General features: G+C 34.2%; 2 protein-coding genes across 5 annotated transcripts in view; one reads left to right on the top strand and one right to left on the bottom strand.

Annotated features, from left to right (window-relative positions):
* The window catches only part of LOC118180502 (uncharacterized), a 67902-nt gene extending 57947 nt beyond the window's left edge, over positions 1–9955 (top strand). For all 3 annotated transcript variants that reach the window (XM_085821607.1, XM_085821606.1, XM_085821608.1), the window contains exon 4: positions 9437–9955. In XM_085821607.1, coding sequence (XP_085677733.1) covers positions 9437–9826 — 390 coding nt within the window. In that variant the 3' untranslated portion in view covers positions 9827–9955. The remainder of the gene's footprint in view (positions 1–9436) is intronic.
* A 4728-nt stretch (positions 9956–14683) lies between these two features.
* Positions 14684–23382, bottom strand: part of LOC118200642 (F-box only protein 21-like) — a 90011-nt gene continuing 81312 nt past the window's right edge. For both annotated transcript variants that reach the window (XM_035372606.2, XM_085821605.1), the window contains exon 12: positions 14684–15873. In XM_035372606.2, the coding sequence (XP_035228497.2) occupies positions 15704–15873 (170 nt within the window). In that variant the 3' untranslated portion in view covers positions 14684–15703. The remainder of the gene's footprint in view (positions 15874–23382) is intronic.

The raw sequence follows: 23382 nt of genomic DNA, 5'->3' as shown, positions 1-23382 counted from the left end.
GGAATGTAACTGAAGAGGCACTCCGAACCTGGAAGAGGCACTCCGAACCAGTGCTGTATCATTACCTCAGCTACTGTGACAGCCTCTTGATCAGGAATAGGATAAGCTTCAGGCCACTTAGTGAAGTAATCAATGACAACGAGTATGTATTTGTTGCCATCAGCAGTTCATGGCAGAGGTCCCAGGATGTCAAAGGCGATACGTTCAAAAGGCACCTCTACGTTGTAACGTTGCAGCTTGCCTCGGCTGCGTCTCCTCGGTCCTTTCCGACCTGCACAAGCACCGCAAGATCGGCACCACTTTTGCACGTTATCCTTTGCATTATTCCAATAAAAGCGCTCACGAACTCTCTACAAGGTCATCATTATTCCAAAGTGACCTCCTGTAGGGCTGCTATGTAATTCTTTAAGGACATCAGGAATGCGGGATCTTGGAAGTATAAGTTGCCATCGGAACGTCTTCCCATCATCCGATTCAAATTTCCGCTATAAGACGCCGTTTCGAATGTGAAGTGAATCCCAGAGTGCCCAATATTGTTTGGTTGTAGGACTGCAGATAGAAATGTCCTGCCAGGTAGGTTTTCTGCTTGATGACTCCATTAAATCAGTTATGGGTTTAATGTTGCGGTCTTCCAGCTGGTCTTTCCTGACTTCATCATCACTCCAAGGTTCTCGATCAGCCGATGTTGATGTTGTAATTTGTCTTGCGACCGGAGTCAGCAGCTTCGAGCCTGGAACGATATCGGCAGCTTTCTTGGCAAGGTCTTCTAGACAAGGCGTCGGCGTTTCCGTGTGATGATCCCTTACGATGACGGATAGTGATGTCTTATTCTTGGAGTCTCTGTATCCACCTGGCTATTTGACCCTCAGGATTCTTGAAATTTAAAAGCCAGGTCAATAATGCACGATCGGTGCGGAGCAGGAATTTTCTGCCGTATAGATAGTGATGAAACTGTTCTACAGCTTTGACTATGCCGAGCAACTCTTTCCTGGTGACACAATAATTCCTCTCCGGTTTAGACAGGCACTTGCTCCAGTACGCCACTACACGTTCTTGGCCGTCTATTTCTTGGGACAAAACAGCACCGACACTTTCATTGCTCGCGTCGGTGTCGAGAATAAATGGTCGGTCGAGCTGAAGATATGTCAGGATTGGAGCAGATGTTAAAGCCTCCTTTAAGTTGTTAAATGCATCCTCGCATTCTTTTGTCCACAAGAACTTTTGGTTGCTCTCTGTCAGCTTGTCAAGGGGTCTTGCGCTGGAAGAAAAGTCCTTCACGAATCTCCTATAGTAGGTGCAAAGCCCTAGGAAGCTTCTCAGCTGATGGACATTTTCGGGACGTTTCCAGGATTTAACCGCTGATACCTTTTCAGGATCCGCGCGCAAACCTTCTGCAGAGATGACATGTCCCAGGTAAGTCACTTCCTTTCGGAGCAATTTGCATTTAGCGGGACTCAGCTTCAGATTGGCTTCTTTCAGTTTCTGAAGCACCTTCCTAAGATTTTCTAAATGTTCTTCAAAACTCTTTCCGGCGATTATGATGTCGTCCAGGTATATCAGGCAGGCTTCGTAGGAAAGGCCTTTCAAAACAGTCTCCATAAGATGTTCGAATGTTGCCGGCGCATTACACAGTCCAAACGGCATCATCTTGAATTGCCAAAGCCCTTGTCTCGTAGTAAATGCCGTCTTTTCTCGGTCTTCAGGCTGTATTTCTACCTGCCAATACCCACTCTTTAAATTAAGTGTTGAGCACCACTTGCTTCCAGAAAGAGTGTCTAGAATGTCGCAATTCTAGGAAGAGGGTAACTGTCTTTCTTCGTAACCTCATTCAACCGGCGATAGTCGACGCAAAATCTTGTTCAGCCGTCTTTCTTTCTGACTAGGACGATGGGAGATGCCGATGGACTTGCTGAAGGCTCGATGACATCGCCTTCTTCCATATCCTTTAAAAGTGTTCGTACCTCTTCCTGTTTAGCAAAAGGTAGACGTCTTGGATTTTGCTTGATCGGGAGATGATCGCCGGTATCGATTCTATGTTGTGTCAAACTGGTTCGACCCACGTCAGAAGATGAGCAGGAGAAAACAACTTGAAGATCTTTAATGACGCGATCGGCAGCATTCTTCTCTTCATCGTTTAATTGCGCATTCTGAAGTAACTCTGATGTAATGCTTTCTGAAGACACGGATTCTTGGATGTCACTCTTTCTTTCAACGGTGGTTACTGGAGTACATGCTGCAACCACTTCATTCTTAATATTTCTCACCTTCTCAGTTACTTTGGCGACTCTCACCGGGATAACCGTTCTGGATAGGTCGACGAGTGTTGAGGCTACTAGTACTCCTTTTGGGCTATTACAGTTATTTGGATATTCTATGATGCCGTAACGGAAATTTCTGTTTTCGGCTATGGATCCAGGAAGTAAAATTTCTGTTTTTGCCGGTATTGTGATATTGTCTTGTGCTATGATTTTATGCACAGATTTAACTTCTTCATCATTAACTCCAAATAACGCTATGTCCTCAGATGTAGAATGCAATTCGTTATTTTTAAAGTCCAAGGAAAAATTGTATTTCCTTAGAAAGTCCAATCCGAGTAAGCAAGAATCAGTGATATCTGCTACATATACCGTGTGATGGTAAGCGGCACTTCCAAACGTGATGTTAACATTTACTTTTCCATCGATGTCGACCGGACACAGTCTGTAGGGTAACGCAGGGCGGCGTCCAGATAAGTTTGCTTCCCAGTTGTTGAGCCACATCTTTTCGGATGATGGTAACGTTGGCTCCTGTATCTGTCGTCATATTGCAGGGAAATCCATTAATATGTCCTATTATGAAAAGTCCATTACTGCCGCCTGTCACTGCAGAAATCTGAAGCGCTTTAATCTAGGGCTTTTCATTATCTGGCAACCTCCGCCCCGCGAGATGGCCACTAATTAGTTTCCCTGCTGTTTGTTAGGAGCGGTCTTAGTATTCGTGCCCTGGGGTGTTCTGCAGTTTCGTCGTATGTGTCCTTCAGCACCGCAGTTCCAGCACTTTACGGTCGGTTTCTTGTCACCAATATTCCGTCTCAAGGCGTTCAGTTGTTTAGTTAAATCGTCTAGACGAGCAGTGACTTGATCCCCTGGCTCCTGGACTTGAGCAGCTCTGACTGGATGGCAGTCTCGACGGGTGGCTTGCTGGGCTGCCTCAAATTTCATGGCGTACACTAAAGCGCTTTTCAGATCTTTAACATCCGCCATTCGCAGTGCTTTCTGTATTTCAGGGTCCCGGATGCCATCGACGAAATATTGCAGGGACAGGATTTCCCTTGTTTTTGTCGGGCACTCCGAAAAGGCGTGATGTGACAGCCTTTGAACATCCGTGGCGAGCTCCTGAAGTATTTCGGTGAGCTTCTGTTGACGGGATTTTAATTGGAGCCTAGTCTTTTAAACATTTCTCGCCGAAGCGCAGCTTCAAAGCGCCGGATACAGCTTCGAAATCTAGCCTTTAATTTTCGGGAAGCGTCTGCAGGATGTCCGCTGCTTCTGCTCTCAGAGAAGCGGCGAGATGACAAGCCTTAGTTTGGGAATCCCATCCATTCGCATCCGAAACGATAGAAAATTGTGTTTTATACACTTGCCAGGATGTCTTCCCATCATATGTGGATAGCTTCAGAGATGGACGAGCAGGCATCGGTAAGAATTTAAAACCCTCAGAATTCCTTCCTTCTGTCGCTGTGCTCTTCTTTAAAGTGTCAACTTCTTTGGCAACAGCAGCAGAAACCCTTTCCTCAATTTGTTGTTGGACGGCAGAAACTCTTTGTTCAATTTGTTGCTCTACCGCAGAAACTCTTTCTTGAATTTCTCCAACTTTGTCTTCAACTCTATCTATTCTTCCTTCCATAGCTTCGAACTTGTTTTCTATTATGCAAGTAATTTCTCTCTTCAATTCCTCTTTAACAGATTTCATCTCTCTTCTAACGGATTCTTCCATTTTTTTCTGACTAGTTTCCATCTTTTCTTTCATTTCTTCTTCTCGCGCTTTCATTTCTTGCTGGCCCGTTTTCATTTCATCTTTAACGGAGTTGACGGCCCCTTCCATCTTTTCTTCGAAAGCAGTAAATGCAGTCATCATTTGCCTGAATTGTTCTTCTATCGCTCTTGTAATTGGCATTCAAAATCCCACTTCTGACACCAAAAATTGTTGCGTGCGTACGGGTTCGTTATGAAATGAATGCACAAGTCCGATGAAAAATGAACAAAAATTTATTATTATCACAACGAAAATGCTTAAATTTTCTCAAATTATCAAGGAGTATTACAATATCTCACAGTAGTTATCTTTTAACTACTCAAATGTCCAATAGAACGTAATTCAAAACAGCTAAAGAAAGCTAATCCGCGAATTCGCTACAATCAACAAGAGCAGTTTTCTAAACAACAACAAACTAAGCAACTACTACGAACTCGAAATCGAAATCGAGTGAATGGTTAGGCGGCATTTAGTAGCCTCTGCTACTTTAACCGTCTCTGCTGGAGATATGCCCTAAGGCATTGGGAAGAATTAAAAATTAAGGTGATTTACACCGCACCGACAAAGGTGAAGCAGGAACATGTGCTAATGCACCTGAGTTGGTCAAGTAGACTTTAAAGAAGGAGGGTTCAAGTATCTGGCCGCCATACAAGCTGTGATGTATCTTCAGTAGTTGAAGAAAGATGATACGTCGAGGCCAGTCACGTGGGTGGTCACCCACCCAAGTACTGACCCCGAGCTCTGCTGCTGTAAACAGGGGAACCTGTGTGTTGAAAAAGTAAAAAGAAATCGTAAACATAGTGAAATTCCCTCAAATGCTTCTAAGCTGGTGATTACTCTTCACTTTCAGCAAATCTCATCAGTGTCATGGCTGCTTTGAACCCGGCAGTAAACTTCTCAGCCGTGGTTTTTGCAGCGCGGATCTTCTCAACGTGCTCAACCATACTGTTCAGAAATTTTTTGATTTTAGGATCTTGGATCCAGTTTATGATATCCTTGTATTCTGTGGGTGGGTTTTCCAATTTTTTCTTTACTCTGTCACTGTAGAGAGGTTTAATCTGGGTTTTACTGCTGTCTTCCTCTGTTTCGATGAATTTCGGAAAATCTGCCGGCGTAGGGATCTTAGCTGTTGGCTTCGCCTGCTGCTTCTTTGCTTCATATCGCTTCTTGTACACGGGGCAACCCTTGTATGAACTTACATGCGGTAGTGAGCAGAAGATGCACTTAGGTTTTTCTACTTCACTTAGCTGCTCAAATCGATTTTCCGTCGTAGCTTCCATTGGAGCTTCGTTTTCTGATACTTTCGTGGTTTTCTTAGGAGAAATCCATTCTTGTTCCCTGCTGTCTGTTCCTCTTTCAGTTATCTGCCCTGGATAAAATTTTTTCGTGAATGTCTCTACATCCATCTCACCCTTAGGTCTTTTATGAAAGTAATTGCAAATTACGTCAAATCCAGATTTCGCAATCTGGTCCCGGATTTCTTCTTCAGAACATGACTTGAATTTTGGAATGTCCTCATCATTTCCCATTGATAAATCTTCTGGTGTCTGTTCATCAGTAGCTTCTCCATTCGGTGTTTGAATGTCTCTTTTTTCCTTACCAGGTTTAACATCTTCCTTCTTACTTGGTTGTTCGCTTTCCGTATCTGACATAGCTTTCGCCTTTTTCCCTTTACTTTTCTTTGGCCATAAGGATGAAATCCTCTTTCTTCAATGGATAGGTCTTGTTGGTTTTGGACGAACGCTCGCTTCGGTAGTCCTCTTCATCAGAACTATCGAGTGGTGTCCTATAAAAGGACATTTTTCTTCTTCGGTTTCGCAAATCAATGACTTATTTATAGACACACAAATTTTTGACAATAGCGTACGTTTAGAACTCTAACTGAATTGCGATGCGCTATCGACAAGAATGCACAAAATTTATGGCCGTTACTACGAACTGAGATGTTTTCCTCCTTTTACAAGATTTTAAAATCACGCGCTAGATTTTTCTAGTACTTTCTCGAAATCAAAAAGAGATATTTATTTATTTAATGCATGCGCTCTTGTATTTTTTATTTTCCGGCTTAGCTTTCTTTTAATATTCGTCACGCGCTGCACTGCGTGAGAAATAAAACCATTTAATTTATAATTGAACTAACATTAGCTTTTTAAATACCAAATTCGTAACAATATACTGTCTTTTGCTTAAGCCTGGAAAACTGGAATAAGTACTTTGATTGCAAGTCATCCTTATCACTCCATGATAAAGGAAAACGGAGAATTTTCTCGTATAGGGAAATTTGAATAAACATTATTGTTACGAATTTGGTATTTAAAAAGCTAATGTTAGTTCAATTATAAATTAAATGGTTTTATTTCTCGCGCAGTGCAGCGCGTGACGAATATTAAAAGAAAGCTAAGCCGGAAAAGTGAAAATACAAGAGCGCGTGCATTAAATAAATAAATATCTCTTTTTGATTTCGAGAAAGTACTAGAAAATTCTCGCACGCGATTTAAAAATCTTATAAAAGGAGGAAAAGCTCTCAGTTCGTAATTAGTTGCTTAGTTTGTTGTTTATTAGAAAACTACTCTTGTTAATTGTAGCGAATTCGCGGATTAGCTTTCTTTAGCTATGTTGAATTAAGTTCTTTTGAACGTTTGAGTAATTAAAAGATAACTACTGTGAGATTTTGTAATACTGCATGAATATTTGAGGAAATTTAAGCATATTTCTTGTGTTAATAATAAATTTTTGTTAATTTTTTTTATCGGACTTGTGCATTCATTTCAAACGAACCCGTACGCACGGAACATTATTTTTTTTTTTTTTTTTTTTTTTTTACCAAATGTTAGAAGTCCTGCATTATGTTTGAAGAAATTAAATAATGAAAAATCTGCATAAATGTATGCATATTTCTCGCATTGTGATAAAACAACGGTACATAGAGCCATCGAATTTTGAATGACGTAATCCTCCTACGAAAATGGGCATGTGGAAGACCAAATTTGAAATTTGTTTTATTATCGATTTCATATTTTGTAAAACTTTAACGAATTTTTAACAAACTCAACGATTTCAAAGCAAGCGATGGCAACATTGCACAGAAAAAGCATTTTATCTCCAGCGCGCGAGTTTCTGTATCGGAAATTCTAAAGATATGCTTATTTTAAAACTATTTTTGGTATTATTCCGTTTTGAGGACCATAAAAATAATTGCAGCGAAAATGTATGCGCAAAAGCGCCAAATCTAGCAAACGCGCCCATTTAACAGCGCGCCAAATCTAGTGTACGCGCTGATTTCAGATTGCGTAAGTTTATATAGTTCTATATTTCTTAATACGCCATTGAAATACTAGTTTAACTTTTGAATCCTTTCTTTATTTTAAATACTTTTTTGATATCTTATGGATTTAACAATTTGGGAATTGCCTATGAAGAAAAGTTTGCAATAGAATTTTGGGTAAAGTGCAGAATCACCCACTGCTTGACGCGTTTTTAGGAATTGCACATACTCGGTATCCATGTACACATCGACCTATTTTCACTTAAAACAAATTCCCAGAATTGCACAAAAATGGCACTACGCACACCCTTCACTTTACCTACTGTCTGTCTATGGTAAGAACAGCTCTCGCCAGTTTGTCTGCAGCTGTCTGTTGCCGTAGAAATGAGGCCTGACCCATTTTTCGTAGGAGTGTCTTGAAGATTTACTTCTCAGTTTGCCACCTCGGCGCATTTAAAGATGATTTGGCGATATTAACATTTTGTTTTAGTTTCAAGTAGCTCGTTAACCCTGATATCCAATTTCCATCCATGTTTCATCGATGTAAACGATGTTGCCCTGAGTTTCCTCATTTTGCGTAAATAATTGTTCCTCCAAAATACAATGTGAGGTCTTTCGATAAGGATTTTTCTTTTGTTAATGCATTTCTTCCAGCGAAAATTCATTGAACGCAAAACTTTGCACAAAGAGTCTTTTTGCCATGGGAAGTCTAATTTTTTGCCTCAAGACAGGCAGTAATTTCCGCACAGATGGCACTTTCTTTTCTTTAATGTAAAAGTCTTGTATTGTCTGCCGTATAACGCATTTGTCAAAATTGTCAATTTCGCACTTATGATTAGCAGGGCTTTTACGTTTCTTTCCAGGTGTATAGAAGTTTATTTTCACCCATTGTTCATACTTCGCGCTTAATTTTTTTAATTGTATACTCCGATACTGCAGTAGCTTGCGATGTTCTTTTCAAAACTTGAGGAAGAGGAACTACTAGAGTTCGCCGAAGCTTCAGAAGCGCAAAATTCTGCGACATTGTACACGATTTGACGTGCTTGAAACTTTAAAGGTTGCCTTTCTTAAACTGAAAGTGCATTTTAAAAAATTGGCGATTAACAAAGCACTACGAAAAATCAAGCTAAATAGAAGCAAATTTGAACAAATACGAGTACAAAAGATATAACAATGAGAATAAAAAATAGCCAATAGTAATAATATAAGATGCGAAGACCAGCTTAAGAAAAGATGCGTGCAGCTGGAATGAAACCAAGAAGACGAATGATAAACTCTTTTTCCCTCAGCCAACAGTTGCCAAAAACAAAATAACAATAAAGCAACCCTTGGTTCGTCCCTATTTGAAATATACTAGCCCTGTTGCTATAGCGACCGCCACCAGCCAGACACCGTGGCGGGTACTCTTCTTGCCGTAGACAGACAGTATGTATACATCGACCTATTTTAACTTAAAATGTAAATGAAAATTGACAAAAATTCAATTACATTTTCCCTTGTAAAAAACGAGAAACAAATAAGTGGGCGATTCTGCACCTTACCGAGAATTTTTTTAAAGAAAAGGCATCATTCATTATAGAAAATTATGTTTGAAGAACCAACGAGATGAAATTATGCTTTAGCGATAACTCGGTAGCGAAATAGCGATGCAGGCATCCATTCAGTTATGTTTAGTAATTTTTATATAAATTATAATAATGATCTGAAATAGTTACTTACTCTTATGCTTCCATTCAGTATATAAAACAATATTCATTTAGTTACACACCATTTTGTATATAAATTATAATAATAAAAGAGTATTATATTAAATAAACCTTTCATCTAAATTAAAATATCAATCTTTAGATGGTTATTTACTATTGTGCTTCTTTCTTGCGTTAGGCTTGCCGTAATTATTTTTGGCAGTACAGGCATCAACAATAGTTTGGCGATTTTTTACGGCCCTCAAAACCGAGTAGTACCCTATTTTGTGATATTGCTGTTGAATTGAATTTTATAGTTTAAGTGCGAAGAACGTGATATTTAATAAATAAATGTAACACACAAAATGTTAAAAAAACTCCCCTTTGGACATAATTTAAAATCTGAAACCTTTCAGGTTTTTTTTTTTTTTTTCTTTTCTTCTTCTTTTATTTATATTTTTACCCCCCGCAGGTGCAACGCAGCGGTCCTACTAGTCTTGCTCCAATCATTCGGCGTGCTACTGATATCGTCAAACGCACACAGGTGTTCCACATTTTACTCATTATCACAGACGGACAGATGCGACCAGAAGATACCCCAACGCGCCATGCACTAGTCCAGGCTTCAAAGTGTGCTCTCAGCATTGTCGCTGTAGGTGTAGGAGATGGCCCCTGGAGGGCTCTCGAAGAATGGGATGAACGCGTACCGGACCGACTTTTCGACAACTTCCATTTCGTAAATTATCACAGAGTTGTGAGATCAGCCAGAAATGCAGAAGCAGCTTTGGCACTGCATTCTTTGATGGAAATTCCTGACCAGTACCAAACGATCATTAGATTAGGTTATCTAGAAAAATTCTGAAACAATGATAATAATAAAACAGTAAAGTGATGCCTGTTAATCTAGTCTCAATGTCGTTTGTGATGAACAACGAATGTAAACTGATGTTTTAAAACTGTTATTTATTAATAAATTACTTTCATTCTTAGGTCTAGGTTTATGACCTCAATATTTTAATTCTTTATTTGCAGCAGCTGAATACTACTTAATGTTCATTTTCTGTAACATTAATGTTAAATAGGGGGGGGGGGTTAAAAAAGAAAAGAAATGGTTCCTAGCTGGATTAGAACTTAGCGCGTAATTTATTACTTTAAACCAGCGCTTCAATTTTTTCATTCATAACCCCTTTTTATCATCGAAATTTTTTCTCAACCTCAGGTATTAAATGTAATATAAAGATATAAAAATAAAAACTTTTCCACAAGAAATTTATTTCTTTTGTAAATAATATACATATAAAAAGCAGTAATTTGTTTCAGATATACAAAAATTAATGAAGAAAATCAAGTTTTAATGAGGTGATTGGGCTTGCTTTTTGCTACATAACAAATTACATCTTGGTGCAATACTTGACACTGCTGGATGTAATGCATCTTCAACATTTTGAATGTTATTTGGATATAAACCGAAAAAGTCTCCGTGTCACTTATGGCTCAACAAATTCCTCTTGGGCTTTATATGGCAGGTGGTTAAGCTCACTAATTTCAATAAATGGTTTATGAATCCAAGACACCTTTTTGAAATGAAAATTCAATATGAAAACATTTTGAATGAATAATTTACCACCGTGTTCTTTTGTTGTTGAACCTCTAATGTTGATCTTTTTAATAATACTTTCAATTTTATCATTCTGTAAAGGGGTCATTTTAGATAGGGTCATAGAAGAGTCCGGTATAGTGTAACAAATATTTATTAACAGGTTTAAGTTACACACTAACATTACATTTAACTTTAAGAAAAATTACAGAGCAACAGTCTGGTACAACCTATCAAGTGGGAGCCGTGGCTTTTACTGAAGTGCTTCTCTGGCTACTCACCAGAGGGCAGCCTTGTTGTCACAGTTAATCCAACAGTTTATGTTAAAGGATTGGTTACAATTCAAAGTAAATATATTGCTTTTTTTTCCTCCTTGAAGAGACAAGCTGAGATCATTTGGTTTCTCAAAATATGATAAATAGCGCAAGTTTCATCGAGATAAGTCATTCTAAAAAAGAGCAGCATGAGATTTTTATTCAATTAAAAATGTGATAAATTTAATCTTTTGCAAATAATAATCTTCTTAAATTTCACCCTCCTGGCATTAATTTTACTTCTGCGTGTAATAATAAACTACTGTATTCAAAGTCTATGGCTTTTAATAAATTTTATAATTTCAACAGCATCCTGAAGTACAATAAATCTTCATGAAAGTAATCCATTCCTGAAAGCCGTTCGTAAGCCAAAACAATTTTCCCTATTAACGTAAAATAGATTAATTCATTCCTGGGTCACACATGATTGCTTACTTAAACTTTACAAACAGTACTTTACACAGAAATTCATAAACCAAAGCCAATGGAAATCATCAAATATAAAACAAAATAGGTAAACACAACATTAAAGACATAAAACATACAAACACTTTATTTAATTTCAGTGTACCTATACAAAATAGAGTGGGCAGCATAAGTGTAAAATGATGTGGAAGATATTATCTAGACGTGAAATTCCCTTCCAAAAATGTACCAGGTTGCTGTCTTTAGGGAGGATCTGTTTTTTAACTTTTCTGTATCTCTAGGTGCCACTTCGCTATGTTTGAGACTCGTTGGGCTTCTGTTTCACTCAAAATTTGCCCAAAGTGATTTGTTGTTACATATGTTTTAAAATATTATTTAAAACGTGTGTGTTATAAAATATATACATTTTAAGCAAAGTGAGACATGGTATTCTTATTGAAAATGCTTATGCTGTAGCTTGTTACTGCTTTATCAAGGTGAAATCTTTACATAAAAACCTTGCATCTAACCCCGTTTTGCGCAAATCAGATCATTTTTCTTTCTTTCTCTTATCTGGACATTTCTTCCAAAATCGCCTTTGTTGCTGCTTCTGAAGTTGTAGTTGAGCCCATTTTGTGATCCTCTAGTATCTTCAATGTTAGTTTCCTAGCCTGTAGTTTTGCCTACAAACGCATATCATAATAAAAAAGTTATACTTGCGTAAAGTCTCTGCTTTCACCCCGATCTGGTCCAAGTAGACTCCATAGTTCAGTAAGTTACTTGATGCCAGACTATGGCAATGAGAATTAAGCAATGGGTTTCCCATTTTTAGTTTTCAAAAGTCCCTGAGTGTTAATTATGTGACAGAGGTTACTTCAAAACACTTTTGAAAATCCCATGTTGCTGAATGGTGTCTCGAGTGTTCATAACTCAAGGCATTGTTCATCAACCGATTTTTTTTTTTTTTTTAAGATAATTTATTTGTAATCGAATTGTTCGTGATCCAAAGTTCCACTCTACATCATTCAATTCTATTGATATTTTTTTTTTCCATTCTAAACATTAAATTTTAAAAAATTCGCCACCTTTGCTAAATATGACCTTTTGTATGTTCTTCCAAAATAAAAATTCTTCACCGATGGCTTCCTGGTAAATGTATATAACATATACTAAAAACTGAGCTATTTTTGAAATTTATGTTATTTCTTCCATCTAAATTACAGAATTGGAGCAGTCTAGTAATACGTTGCAGGAGTTGGTTGATAATTTCAGAAATTCAGTTAGTGAGTGTCGTTTGACAAAGGATTTTTCAGAATTTCGTTGCTAGATTTACTTCTGTGAAATATGTAACATCAATATTCGTTAGAAACAGTACACAGTTTCCATTAGAAAGTCTTCCATGAAGGCAGACAACTCTTGCACTTTGCCATATTCAAATCGTTCTATCCTAAGCGAACAGGCTGCATTGTTATTTTTCCAGTTGTAGTGTCAATATTCGTTAGAAACAATATAGAGTTTCCTTTAGAAAGTCTTTCATGAAGGCAAACAGCTCTTGCACTTTGTCATATTCGAAAAACCTAACTTAAGTATCCACAGCTGAACGGCATTATGGAGATATTTAACTGGACAGTATCAGACCATTTCTATTTGCTTTAAGATATAGACTGGAACTAAAACATTTTCATTAATCTTGCTAGCATATAGGAGTGCTGCTCATGACAGAACTGGATTTCTTCTAATACAAATGAATTTTGTCCATGATCTTCATCTGCTCTTCAGATGACCGCTGGACACACCTTCTTCATTTAAGCTATATTTGGAAAATCTGCAGTGTCTTTAATCATTTGACTGCTACGCGGTGCAAAAGCGCTGCGTTCATTTGTCTCGAAAACCGCAACACAGCGCTTTTGCACTGCTAGTTTCAGTGTGTCTTTGTTGCTCCCCGTGGGTATGAACGTAGTCTGACCTCACGCATATTTTGTAACACGAGTGCATTCTAAAATAACTGCATTGCAGTTTTCGAGACAAATGAACGCAGCACTTTTGCGCCGCATAGCAGTCAAATGGTTAAAGGACATTCATCAGTTCATCAGAAGAAAGATCAAAACTGTGACCAAGAGGATGAAGACCAGATATAATGCCAAGTTGATGGACAGAGAATTCAAGGAAGAATATCAAGCCTGATTATGGAATCACTGGATCTTGACCAAACTACAGACACTCTGGGAGAGACCCTTCTGTGTACTCAAGAATCTGAATGACATAGTAGCATGTCAAAATCGTAAAAAACAACCTTATATTTAGCGTAGGTATAATGAAACACTCAATCGATTTCGAGGGCAGCTAAAGGTCCCTCCTCATCAGGAGAAAGAAATACATAGAAAGAAGAAAATAGGAATCACAAAAACACGTGGTGCTTATCAGCACTGCACGTGGTTATAACTAGATTTTTAATCAGAGTTGCACTGGCCGCCTACTTTTACTGAGCCAGGCTGTCTTATCAAGCATAAAGAAATATTAGCGAAGTTAAAATAGGGAGCGAGGGGCAAATGCACATTACGCTCAAAATCTGAACTTCAAATAATGGAAAGCAACCACTGAACAAATTTTTATACCCTCTGGTAGTACCAAGTGCGAGGAGGTAACGCCATCTATCGGCAAAAATAATTGAATTAAGACCGTAGAATTTTAAAGGCATTAGGAAGGACTGGATTGGACTTCAAATCATTAACTAAACTTTCTAAATCTTTGTGAATGTGAAAAGCCTCAAGAAAATCCAATTCGCCTATGGAAGAAGCCTTTTGGATGATTTTTGCAGACCCAAAATCAAAATTATGGTTAAAAGTCCAGCTATGATACGCTATTGAAGACTTGTTAATTTCCCCTTTTTTGACATAAGATTCATGTTCCTTGATACAAAACTTCAACGCTCTTTTTGTTTGGCCAATATATCTTAAACCACACTGACATGATATACTATAAATTCCCCAAGAATTCAAGACAGAAACGCAATCTTTTAGAATCGAAGGGTGAATTCTTGATAATCCTCTAATTTATATTTGATTGGATAAGTCACTTATAACACCATCATTCCAGGGCCAATCAATAATCAATCAGTATTCTAGGGCTAATCAATTTTCTTTCAGATTAAAACATTTGCATTAGAGCTCATCATTCAAGATTTGGAACATCGTCTAGGTAATTTTGCCTCTTGAGTTTTATATCTTTCAATGTAACAGGCTTTTAATAGTTACATGCAACTTATTCCAATGTTAAAATTTCCTTTGGTAGATCATAATTTACTATAACATATTCTTTTTAATGGGATAACTTAAAAATTTAAATAAATTATTGATTTGATTATATATAGCAAAACAAATCTACTTAAAATTCAAGACATAACTCAAACCAAATATTTCCTTTTTATTCAATATACATTAAGAATTATTACAGCTTCATTAATTACTTACATAGACAAATCTCAAACCATAAATTTCTAAGGCAATTCTTTTTGCTCAATATTTATAATCAAAAAGGATGTTATTAAATCTTTATTACATATTTCTACAAAGTGAATTACAAAAGTAAACATTTGATCACACAAATCAAATTACATATTAAAAAAAAAAAAAAAAAAAAGAGACAGAGAGAGATAAACAAGTTTTTTTATTTTATTTATTTATTTTTTCATTTTCACCACTCATATGGTTCTTCACTTTAGATCAATTTATCTTTATTGTTTAACATATCTCTACAATATTTTATTTCCAACAAAAATAATAAAATTAATATAGGAATACAATCTTAATTCATGTTATAAGATGAAAAAGTTTAAGCAAATTCTACATTCATGTTCACATATTTATGTCACTGCTATATGAATACTGTTAAATCTTTAACGCATATGAGATACTGATATTTTCTTTTTGTGTGTGTGTGTGTGTGTTATAGGCATATTAAAAAAGAGTTCAACAATTATTTTGATAGATTAAGATAATTCAAGATATCTTCTTTAGTTTACATATAAAAGATTCATAAAACAATAAAATGTCTGTTTAAAAAGTTTTAGATTTTCTTGTTTAATTCTTGGCTATAAAATTTAGCTTTGCAATATTATTATACTGCAAACACAAAGGTAATATTGATTGAAAGTTTGTATCAAAACTACACAAATGCATATATATTTTGTTTATAAATAAATTTTAAAAAAACTTACCGCTTTAAAAAAATTCTAACAGAATGCCTTCAATGAATGATATCTAACACTTAAAACTGTACAATATATATATGAATGCACATCAACTATGTTACAAAATAACTCCATCAAAAAATGAAAGCTTTGTATGAAACAAAATCACTAACCTTACCAATTATACAAAAACATTTACAAATTTATTTTGTACTTCAACAAGTTGTTCTTAACTTATGAGTCTTTGATAGAACTTAAGATTTTCATACGAGCCTCACCATCTTGAGGATACTCAAATTCCTTTTGCTTGTTTGGACGATAATAATTCTCATGGTATGACTCAAAATATCTTCCAATTTCAATGTGTGTTATCTCTTCAATCTCATTGTCTATTTCCAAGTTTTCTGTGAAAATTAAAAAGAAATAAACTAATTTAAAGTAACATGGGTAATAAATGTTTAATAATAGCATGTTTAATAATTTTCAACATCTATAAGTAGTTTAATTGATGCATTATTATAGAGGAGTAATATACACATTCACTCAGCAACAAATTCACATGACAATCTTAAAATTATACACCTATGCACCTTGATGCCTTGAGATACTTGAAGAGCAGTATCTGATTAACACTCTGCTACTGATCAGCAGGATCTTGGTGTTACAAGTAAACCTGACACAGGGTTCATAGCTACATTTTAGTTAAAAAAATAAGCACCTATAAGCACTTTTCAAGAACATTTTAAGAAAAAAATAAGCACCTGTCTAATTACATTATACAAAACTGCATAACCTTAAAAATTAGACTTGTAATTTAAAATATGAGAAATGCAGTATTTATTAAGAAAGAATAAGCATTACCTCAACCATGGAAAATAATTACTTTTTTTTTTATTTTAAATAATAGTTCAATTTACAGAACTAGTTTACAATGAGAGGAAAAAAAAAAAAAAAAAAAACTATGCAGAACTAAACTATAGTACAAGATTTAATGATGAAATTTCAGTTCAAAACAGAGAAAATAAATAATAATAAGGCATATTTATTGTATTCACTAGGAACCTAATAATAAATACAATTTTATTTTTCCACTCATATTGATATTTAAATAATTTTAATCTAAATTCTGAACATTTTCTAAATTTTCTTTGTATATCAGTTTTCTCTTAACAGACATTGCAAGCAAAGTAATTTAAGTAAAAAAGAGGAACATTTCTGAAATCAGAAGACAGAAATTTGCTTTATGCAGTTATCCTTTAACAGTAAAATCTTAACTAACAAGCATACTTGGAAATTGGCGAATATTCGGACAGTCGAGCGTAACTTGAAAAAGAGGAGCGGAGGGGGGTGGGGTAGACTGTAGGCCCTCTTTAAATTTTTCCGCTAAATAAATGCTTTTGACATTTCGATATGCGCATCATATAAAAATAAACCAATGGAACAGAAAAATATTCTGCTTAGCAAGCACAGTAAAACTCTTTTAAGTGTTCATAAACAAATCTCAGACAGAACATCAAAATTAATTATCTCTGCAAAATATTGCAAGCGTTATTGCGCAATACGTGCGCCGTAATTCTTCCCTACGTGATAGTATGCAATCGGAATCAACAGCTGCCGGTATTGGGAGAATAAAGAACTAAATAACTGGGGTGTTTTTCATTCTAATTTTCAACAGACGGCGTTAAATTTTCAGAATAGAATCATTCTTCGCTTGGGTTGACCGCAGAACTTTTAGTCCTATTCAATCCAGATTGGAAAGTGACAAAAAAAAAAAAAAAAAGTCCGTTGCTTGTTTTGCAGCGAACTGTAACAGTTTCAATATTCGAGATTTTGCGGAGAAAGAGGAGAACCTCCCAATCTTCGTACTGTATAATGTATTGGCCAAAAAAACAAAATTATTTTGACTATTCGATTACTTTCCCTTTATTTATTACTTTCGCATTTCTTTGACCAATAGAACGACGGGCACCTGTCTGTACTCTTCGTGCACACCAAAGGTTATGTTAATGCAGAGAAAGGGGAAAAGCTATTTCCGGGAGTATGATTCACCATCTGACATTCCATATTAGGAAGAAAAGTTGTTTATTTAGTAATGGCTTTGGTACCGGGAAAAATAGCGCGTTCATTAAAAAAAAAAAAAAAAAAAAAAAGCACTAAAAGCAAAAAATAAGCACTAAAAACCAAAAAAAATAAGGGCTTTAAAGAAAAAGTAAGCACCTATAAGGGCCTTTATATTTTATTTTCAAATATAAGGACTTATAAGCACTTATAAGGACCGCTACGAACCCTGCTGACAGATAAATGCCAGTGTCGTCATATTAGTGTTGTGTGCACCGCTGGTGAATAAATAATGCTATCATGTGCAAAACAGTGAGAAAATATCAATGTTACCACATTAGTGTAGAGATCAAAATGACGCACGACAGAACTTGGTAATGATAGTGTTGTATGCAAAACAATGGAAAAAGCATCATGTTGTCTAGTTGGTGTCGTGTGCAAAGTGTCACACAGTGGCTTACAGTGACATGCAGAGGAATACAAGAAACAATTTGACAAGATGGCTGCAATCTTCCTTGATTCTATAGAATGTTAAATGTATTTCTAAAAATAGTCTATTCTACAGCCACTTTCCTGGCTCTACACAACACCAGACAGGAAAACAGATGTACTAGTCTTCTTGTGTCATGTTCAGTAGAATCAAGAAGGTAGCATCATTATTGAACCTTACTCCTCGATCAGCCTAGTGAAACGAGTGGAAGTTTCACAAAGTATATACAAGATGGATACACGAGGGCTTAATACCTGGAATAAAACATGTATAAATGCTTATTAAATTCATCAATATAAGGTTGAGTATAAAGTATTTCTCCATAGTATCATCACAGAAAATGAGCACTGGGTAATTTCTGAGTAAAGAAACGTGTTCCAGGATGATGATGGGGTTTGTTCATTGCAGTGGCTGCATGTGTCAAAGAAACTTATTTCTTGTTGTAACTACAAGCTTGTCAAGCACAGACAGTTTAGGTAGAGACTAAGTTGAACAGCAATATGGTAATTACTTCAGTGTTTTCATATTCTGCAAATCAAAAAATTCAACTTTCCAGCTGAATGCAGTAATATTTTTAGCATGCATTATACATTTTGTAATGCTCTAGTCTTTTATATCATGTTTAACCTTCGGCATTTTAAACAACAAATAAACAATATCATTATGATTACCTGCAGACATTTTAAATAATAAATAAACAATCTTACTCATGGAAAATCAATTATCTGATAAGCAAAATACCTAATTACCAAATTTTTTAGATTCACTATTACAAAAGTTTTTACACAACTTACCTTTATAAATTGTTTACCTGAGATTACAAATATTACAGTACTATCATTAAATAAAAACTTTCAAATAACAAGCTAAATCTTGACTGTTATTCTCTCTTCTTGCAATGAGGGACATGTTATTTATAAGAATATTCAAGTATTCAGGAACTGTGCAATCTGATTTTGAACTAAATTTTGCTATTTGGATTCAGTAAAATCTAGCTCAAACAAAAAGTAATGGAGTTATTGATGATACTTCAGACAACATCCATAAATTACACTGCTAATAATATTATCCAACAGTCTGCTTTATGCTGAGCAATATGGCAACCTTAGTCGCTGTTTCGGATTCTTCTGGAAAGATGCAATTTTTTATTTTTATTTTTTTTTCAAGTGTGTCTAAAAGAGGATGGCGACGAATTGTTTTTATTATTATTTCAGCGTCACCAGTGAACCAATTAGAGCGAACACGTCTGCACAGCATAATTTTTTATAACTTTTTCCTTTACTAAATTCTTGAGGTAACATCTGCTCTTTCCATGTTAAATTTTATTACACTCTTCATCATGCATAAGCTAGATTTTTCAAGAAGTACAGTAAGAACAATCCAAGTAATGAAATTCAGTTTGTTTTGATTCTTTACATCTCTCTGTCATTCATTTCTAATTATAAATAATAGTTTTAAAAAATTTAAAGATTTAATTTTACTTTTCTGGATTTATGAAAAAGTAAATGTACTTCATATATATATATATATATATATATAAATGTTTAAATTATAAAATTAAAAATATATATATATATATATTTTTAATTTTATAATTTAAACATTATAAAATTAAATGTTTAAATTATATATATATATATATATATATATATAAGCCTATTTATTTATTTATCATTAAAGACAAAGTAAGAAATTTAGAACTAATGTTTAGAACAAAGACGAAAATTTTGAAATTCATAATTAATAAATTTCAAATAATGTAATAAATACAACAAAGAATTTAATAAATGTGAAAACCAAAACTTAAAAAAAAAATTCTTTAAAGAAATTAAAAGAAAACAGAACATAATAGAAGAGTACTTCAACTTCAATGCCACTTCATCAGGGAAAAGGAATATTGAAATCAATTGAATTCTCTTTTCTACAAAAATCCTTGCTTTTCTGCATTCATAATTGGCCGACAAACCATTTCAATATATTTTAAATATAATAGTTCACAGTATATAATAGTCTTTCAGGGACAAAGCCCCTTTGGACTAAAAATCACAATTTTACTTTTAAACATATATCACATATTCCAATGTATTTTAAATGTTAGTGAAATTATAAAACTTAAATGAAAAAAAACAAGGGAAAAAATCAATTAGAACTTGTATTTTAAATAAAGAGAATTCTATTTAATTTTGTTAAAAGAATTGAAACCAAAGTGAATAATAAAATACTTCAGGTAAAAAAAATAAATCAAAATTTTACCTTTAAACATATATCGCATAATTCAAAGCATTTTAAACTTTAGTGAAATTATAAAACTTAGTGGAAAAAAATGTAATTGTTTTTCATTAGATTTCAATGGAAGCAAGTAATCTGGACTGTAGTGACTTACAGGTTGCCATTTTAGCTTCATTGGCAAAACAAAAAAACCTTGGAGAGAAAGTAATCGCTCAAAAGGCTAAAATTTGGAACATACGACGGACTTTTGAAACCAAAAGAAAAACTTCCAAATAATTCAATGAAAATTCTTTAAATTTTTACAAAGAAAAAGATTACAATATTAATTGAGAGAAAGTAAATTGTGACTCTTTGAAAAATGGGAACAAAGAACATCATTCAGTTTAAAACTTTAATTAAATTTTAAAAACAATTATTCTATAAAAATTAATCATAAAAAGTTGCCTAAAAATTGGTCAAAAAGTTTTTATTAATTGTTCTGAAGATTTGAGTAGAAAAATCCAATTTTAGATTTTTTTAAATTAAAATTACAGAAAAAGGTAGAAAAAAGAAATAAATGAACTGTTATTAGAAAAGTAAAAAGTCTTCATGTCATGGGCTTAAGTAATTATAAGTAAAAATAAAAATAAAAACCTATAAACCCTTTAAAAAATCCTTTTTATCCTTCTGTTTTGGAGCTTTCAGATAAAAAATTCATACTTTTATATAATTCATACTTTATTTTTATAATTATAGGGTGTAGACTACTCCAGATCTCTTTAAAAGACTATTAATAAATTTTAAAGAAATTTCATTATGTTTCAAAATTTTGGTGAAAATTATAATTTCTTCTTTTTGTGTTTTTATTTCACTGCAAACTTTTTTAATTCTGCTGATTTGATTAACCTTCCAGTACGCACGTATGTGCAAATTTATGACAAATTCAGTTTTTAATGCACATTTTTCGCATATCGAAGCTGAGACGTCTGACGGTCATTTCTATTCCTCCTTTCTACCCTTCCCCACATCATGGAATGTGTCAATAGGAAGTCACTTGACTTTTTTTTTAACTGAGCTTTTGTGCTACGTGCCAGCTTTTTCATAAAGTTTATGACAGACGCGTGCTCGTGGGTGAAAATTCAGAAAATATTTTTTTTCTCAAATATTTTGTAATTTTGTGTTATTAATTGCTGTGTATTATTTTAATTTGAATACATTTGGTTCTGTAAATTTTATATCGGATTTTATATCGGTTTTCATGGCAAACCAGCTGATTTTGCTCACATTCTTCAAGAATTATCTGATGAAGAAAAGGAAAAAACAAGGAAACCTTTGGATGGGAGAACAATAGCTATTTCCATTCCTTATTTTCTTTCCAATCCTTGTTTTCTTTTATTCTTATTTTTTAGAAATAAATAAAAATATTAAGGTTAGTTTAATGTGCGTTTTTGTAACCAGTAAGAAGTAAATTTCCTTGCAGAAGTAAGTAATGCTAAACTTTTCCTCCCAAAGTGTTTTCCTTTTTTATTTGACTATACTTGCCTTTGATGAATATTGAAATTAGCTTTGATTTTAAAATATAATTATTAAATAATAAATTAAAAATTTTCTATAATGAAATACATCATTGCACTTGCATCTCACTAACATAAGAACTTAAAAATAATTTACTTATATTTGAATGTGATATCATTTGTATTTTGCAATAAGATTAACATTTTATTTCTTAACAAATTTATTATCAATATTCACTCATTTCTGTCGTTTTTCGTGCCAAAAACGGTAAAAAATAACATAAAAAATATGACGTGTCTGCGCTCATGTAAAATTGCCCAGTGCGTGTGCTGGAAGGTTAATAACAGTATTTGCAATAACTTTTTTAGATATGTTGGAGTTCCAACTTATGAGACGCCCAACAGCGGCAGAGCAGTAAAGTCGCTGAACACTGGTAGTTCGGTCCGAGATTCGAATCCCGTGAACGGGCTGGCTGCATGGGCGTTTTTGTGGTTTTCCACATATGTAACATGTATACAAGTCAGTTTCCCTTAGAAAGGCCTCCACAAAGGCATCCCTATTCTTAGGCAGATAGCCCTAGTGTGCTTCGCCATAATTAAATAAACCAAACCAATTTATGATTTTTAGTAGAAAAATTAAAAGATTTTTTTTTTTACAAAAAAGTTTCATTTCTGCAAGATGATGAACACTTAGATCAAGATATACTATTTCTGTTTGGTCTTTATTGATCTAATTTCGTTTTAAACATAGATGTTGCTGTTTTCAATGAGATTAAAAATGCTGAAGGTTAGATTCAAAGGGAATGTCGTCAATATATCTATAAGTGTGTTCAAATTTACTGAAATAGATAGCAGAAAGGCTCTTTAGGAATTTGTATTCTTTAGAAAATAGAAATAAGTTACAAATATGAATATAATATGAACTTCCCATTGGAATTCTTTGCTTTTACAGCTAAAGAATTTTAGAACATTTAGTATTGTATAACGAAAAATGTTTTTCCACCTAAGTTTTATAATTTCACTAAAATACTTTGGATTATGTGATATATGTTTGAAAGTAAAATTTTGATTTATTTTTTTACTGAAGTATTTTAATTATTCAATTCCGGTTTCAGTTCTTTAAACAAAATAGAATTCTCTTTATTTAAAGTACAAGTTCTAATTGGATCTTCTTCCTTGCTTTGGGAAAGGGCTGGAATTTCTGGGTGAACTATTATAATTAAAATACATTGAAATGATTCATCAGCTAATTCTGGATACAGAAAAGCAAGGATTTTTGTAGAAGAGAGAATTTAACTGATTTCAATATTCCTTTCCCCTGATGAAGGTTTTATTATGTACCCCTGGTTTTATTATGTACAAATTTCCTGTTTTCTATATTTTTTCCTCTTTGAAATGAACATTTTCTGTTTTCAATTTTGTAATTTTCTTTAATTTGCATTTTACCAGTTTATTTTGTTACACACAGAAAATAGATTTAACCTTCAAATACTTAATAGGGCATTTTCTTTTTCGTTCTGATTTTCGAGATTTTGATTTATATATATATATATATATATGTAAATGGTGCAAATTATCAAAATTCTACTGTATAATTCCATACTCATAAACAACAACAAAAATGTCAAACCAATTATGCACGA

This window comes from Stegodyphus dumicola, chromosome 8, assembly GCF_044657685.1.
Source record: "Stegodyphus dumicola isolate Sdum_Otavi_A_Nest chromosome 8, ASM4465768v1".
NCBI lineage: Eukaryota > Metazoa > Arthropoda > Arachnida > Araneae > Eresidae > Stegodyphus > Stegodyphus dumicola.
This window is presented reverse-complemented; position numbering and strand designations above follow the sequence as displayed.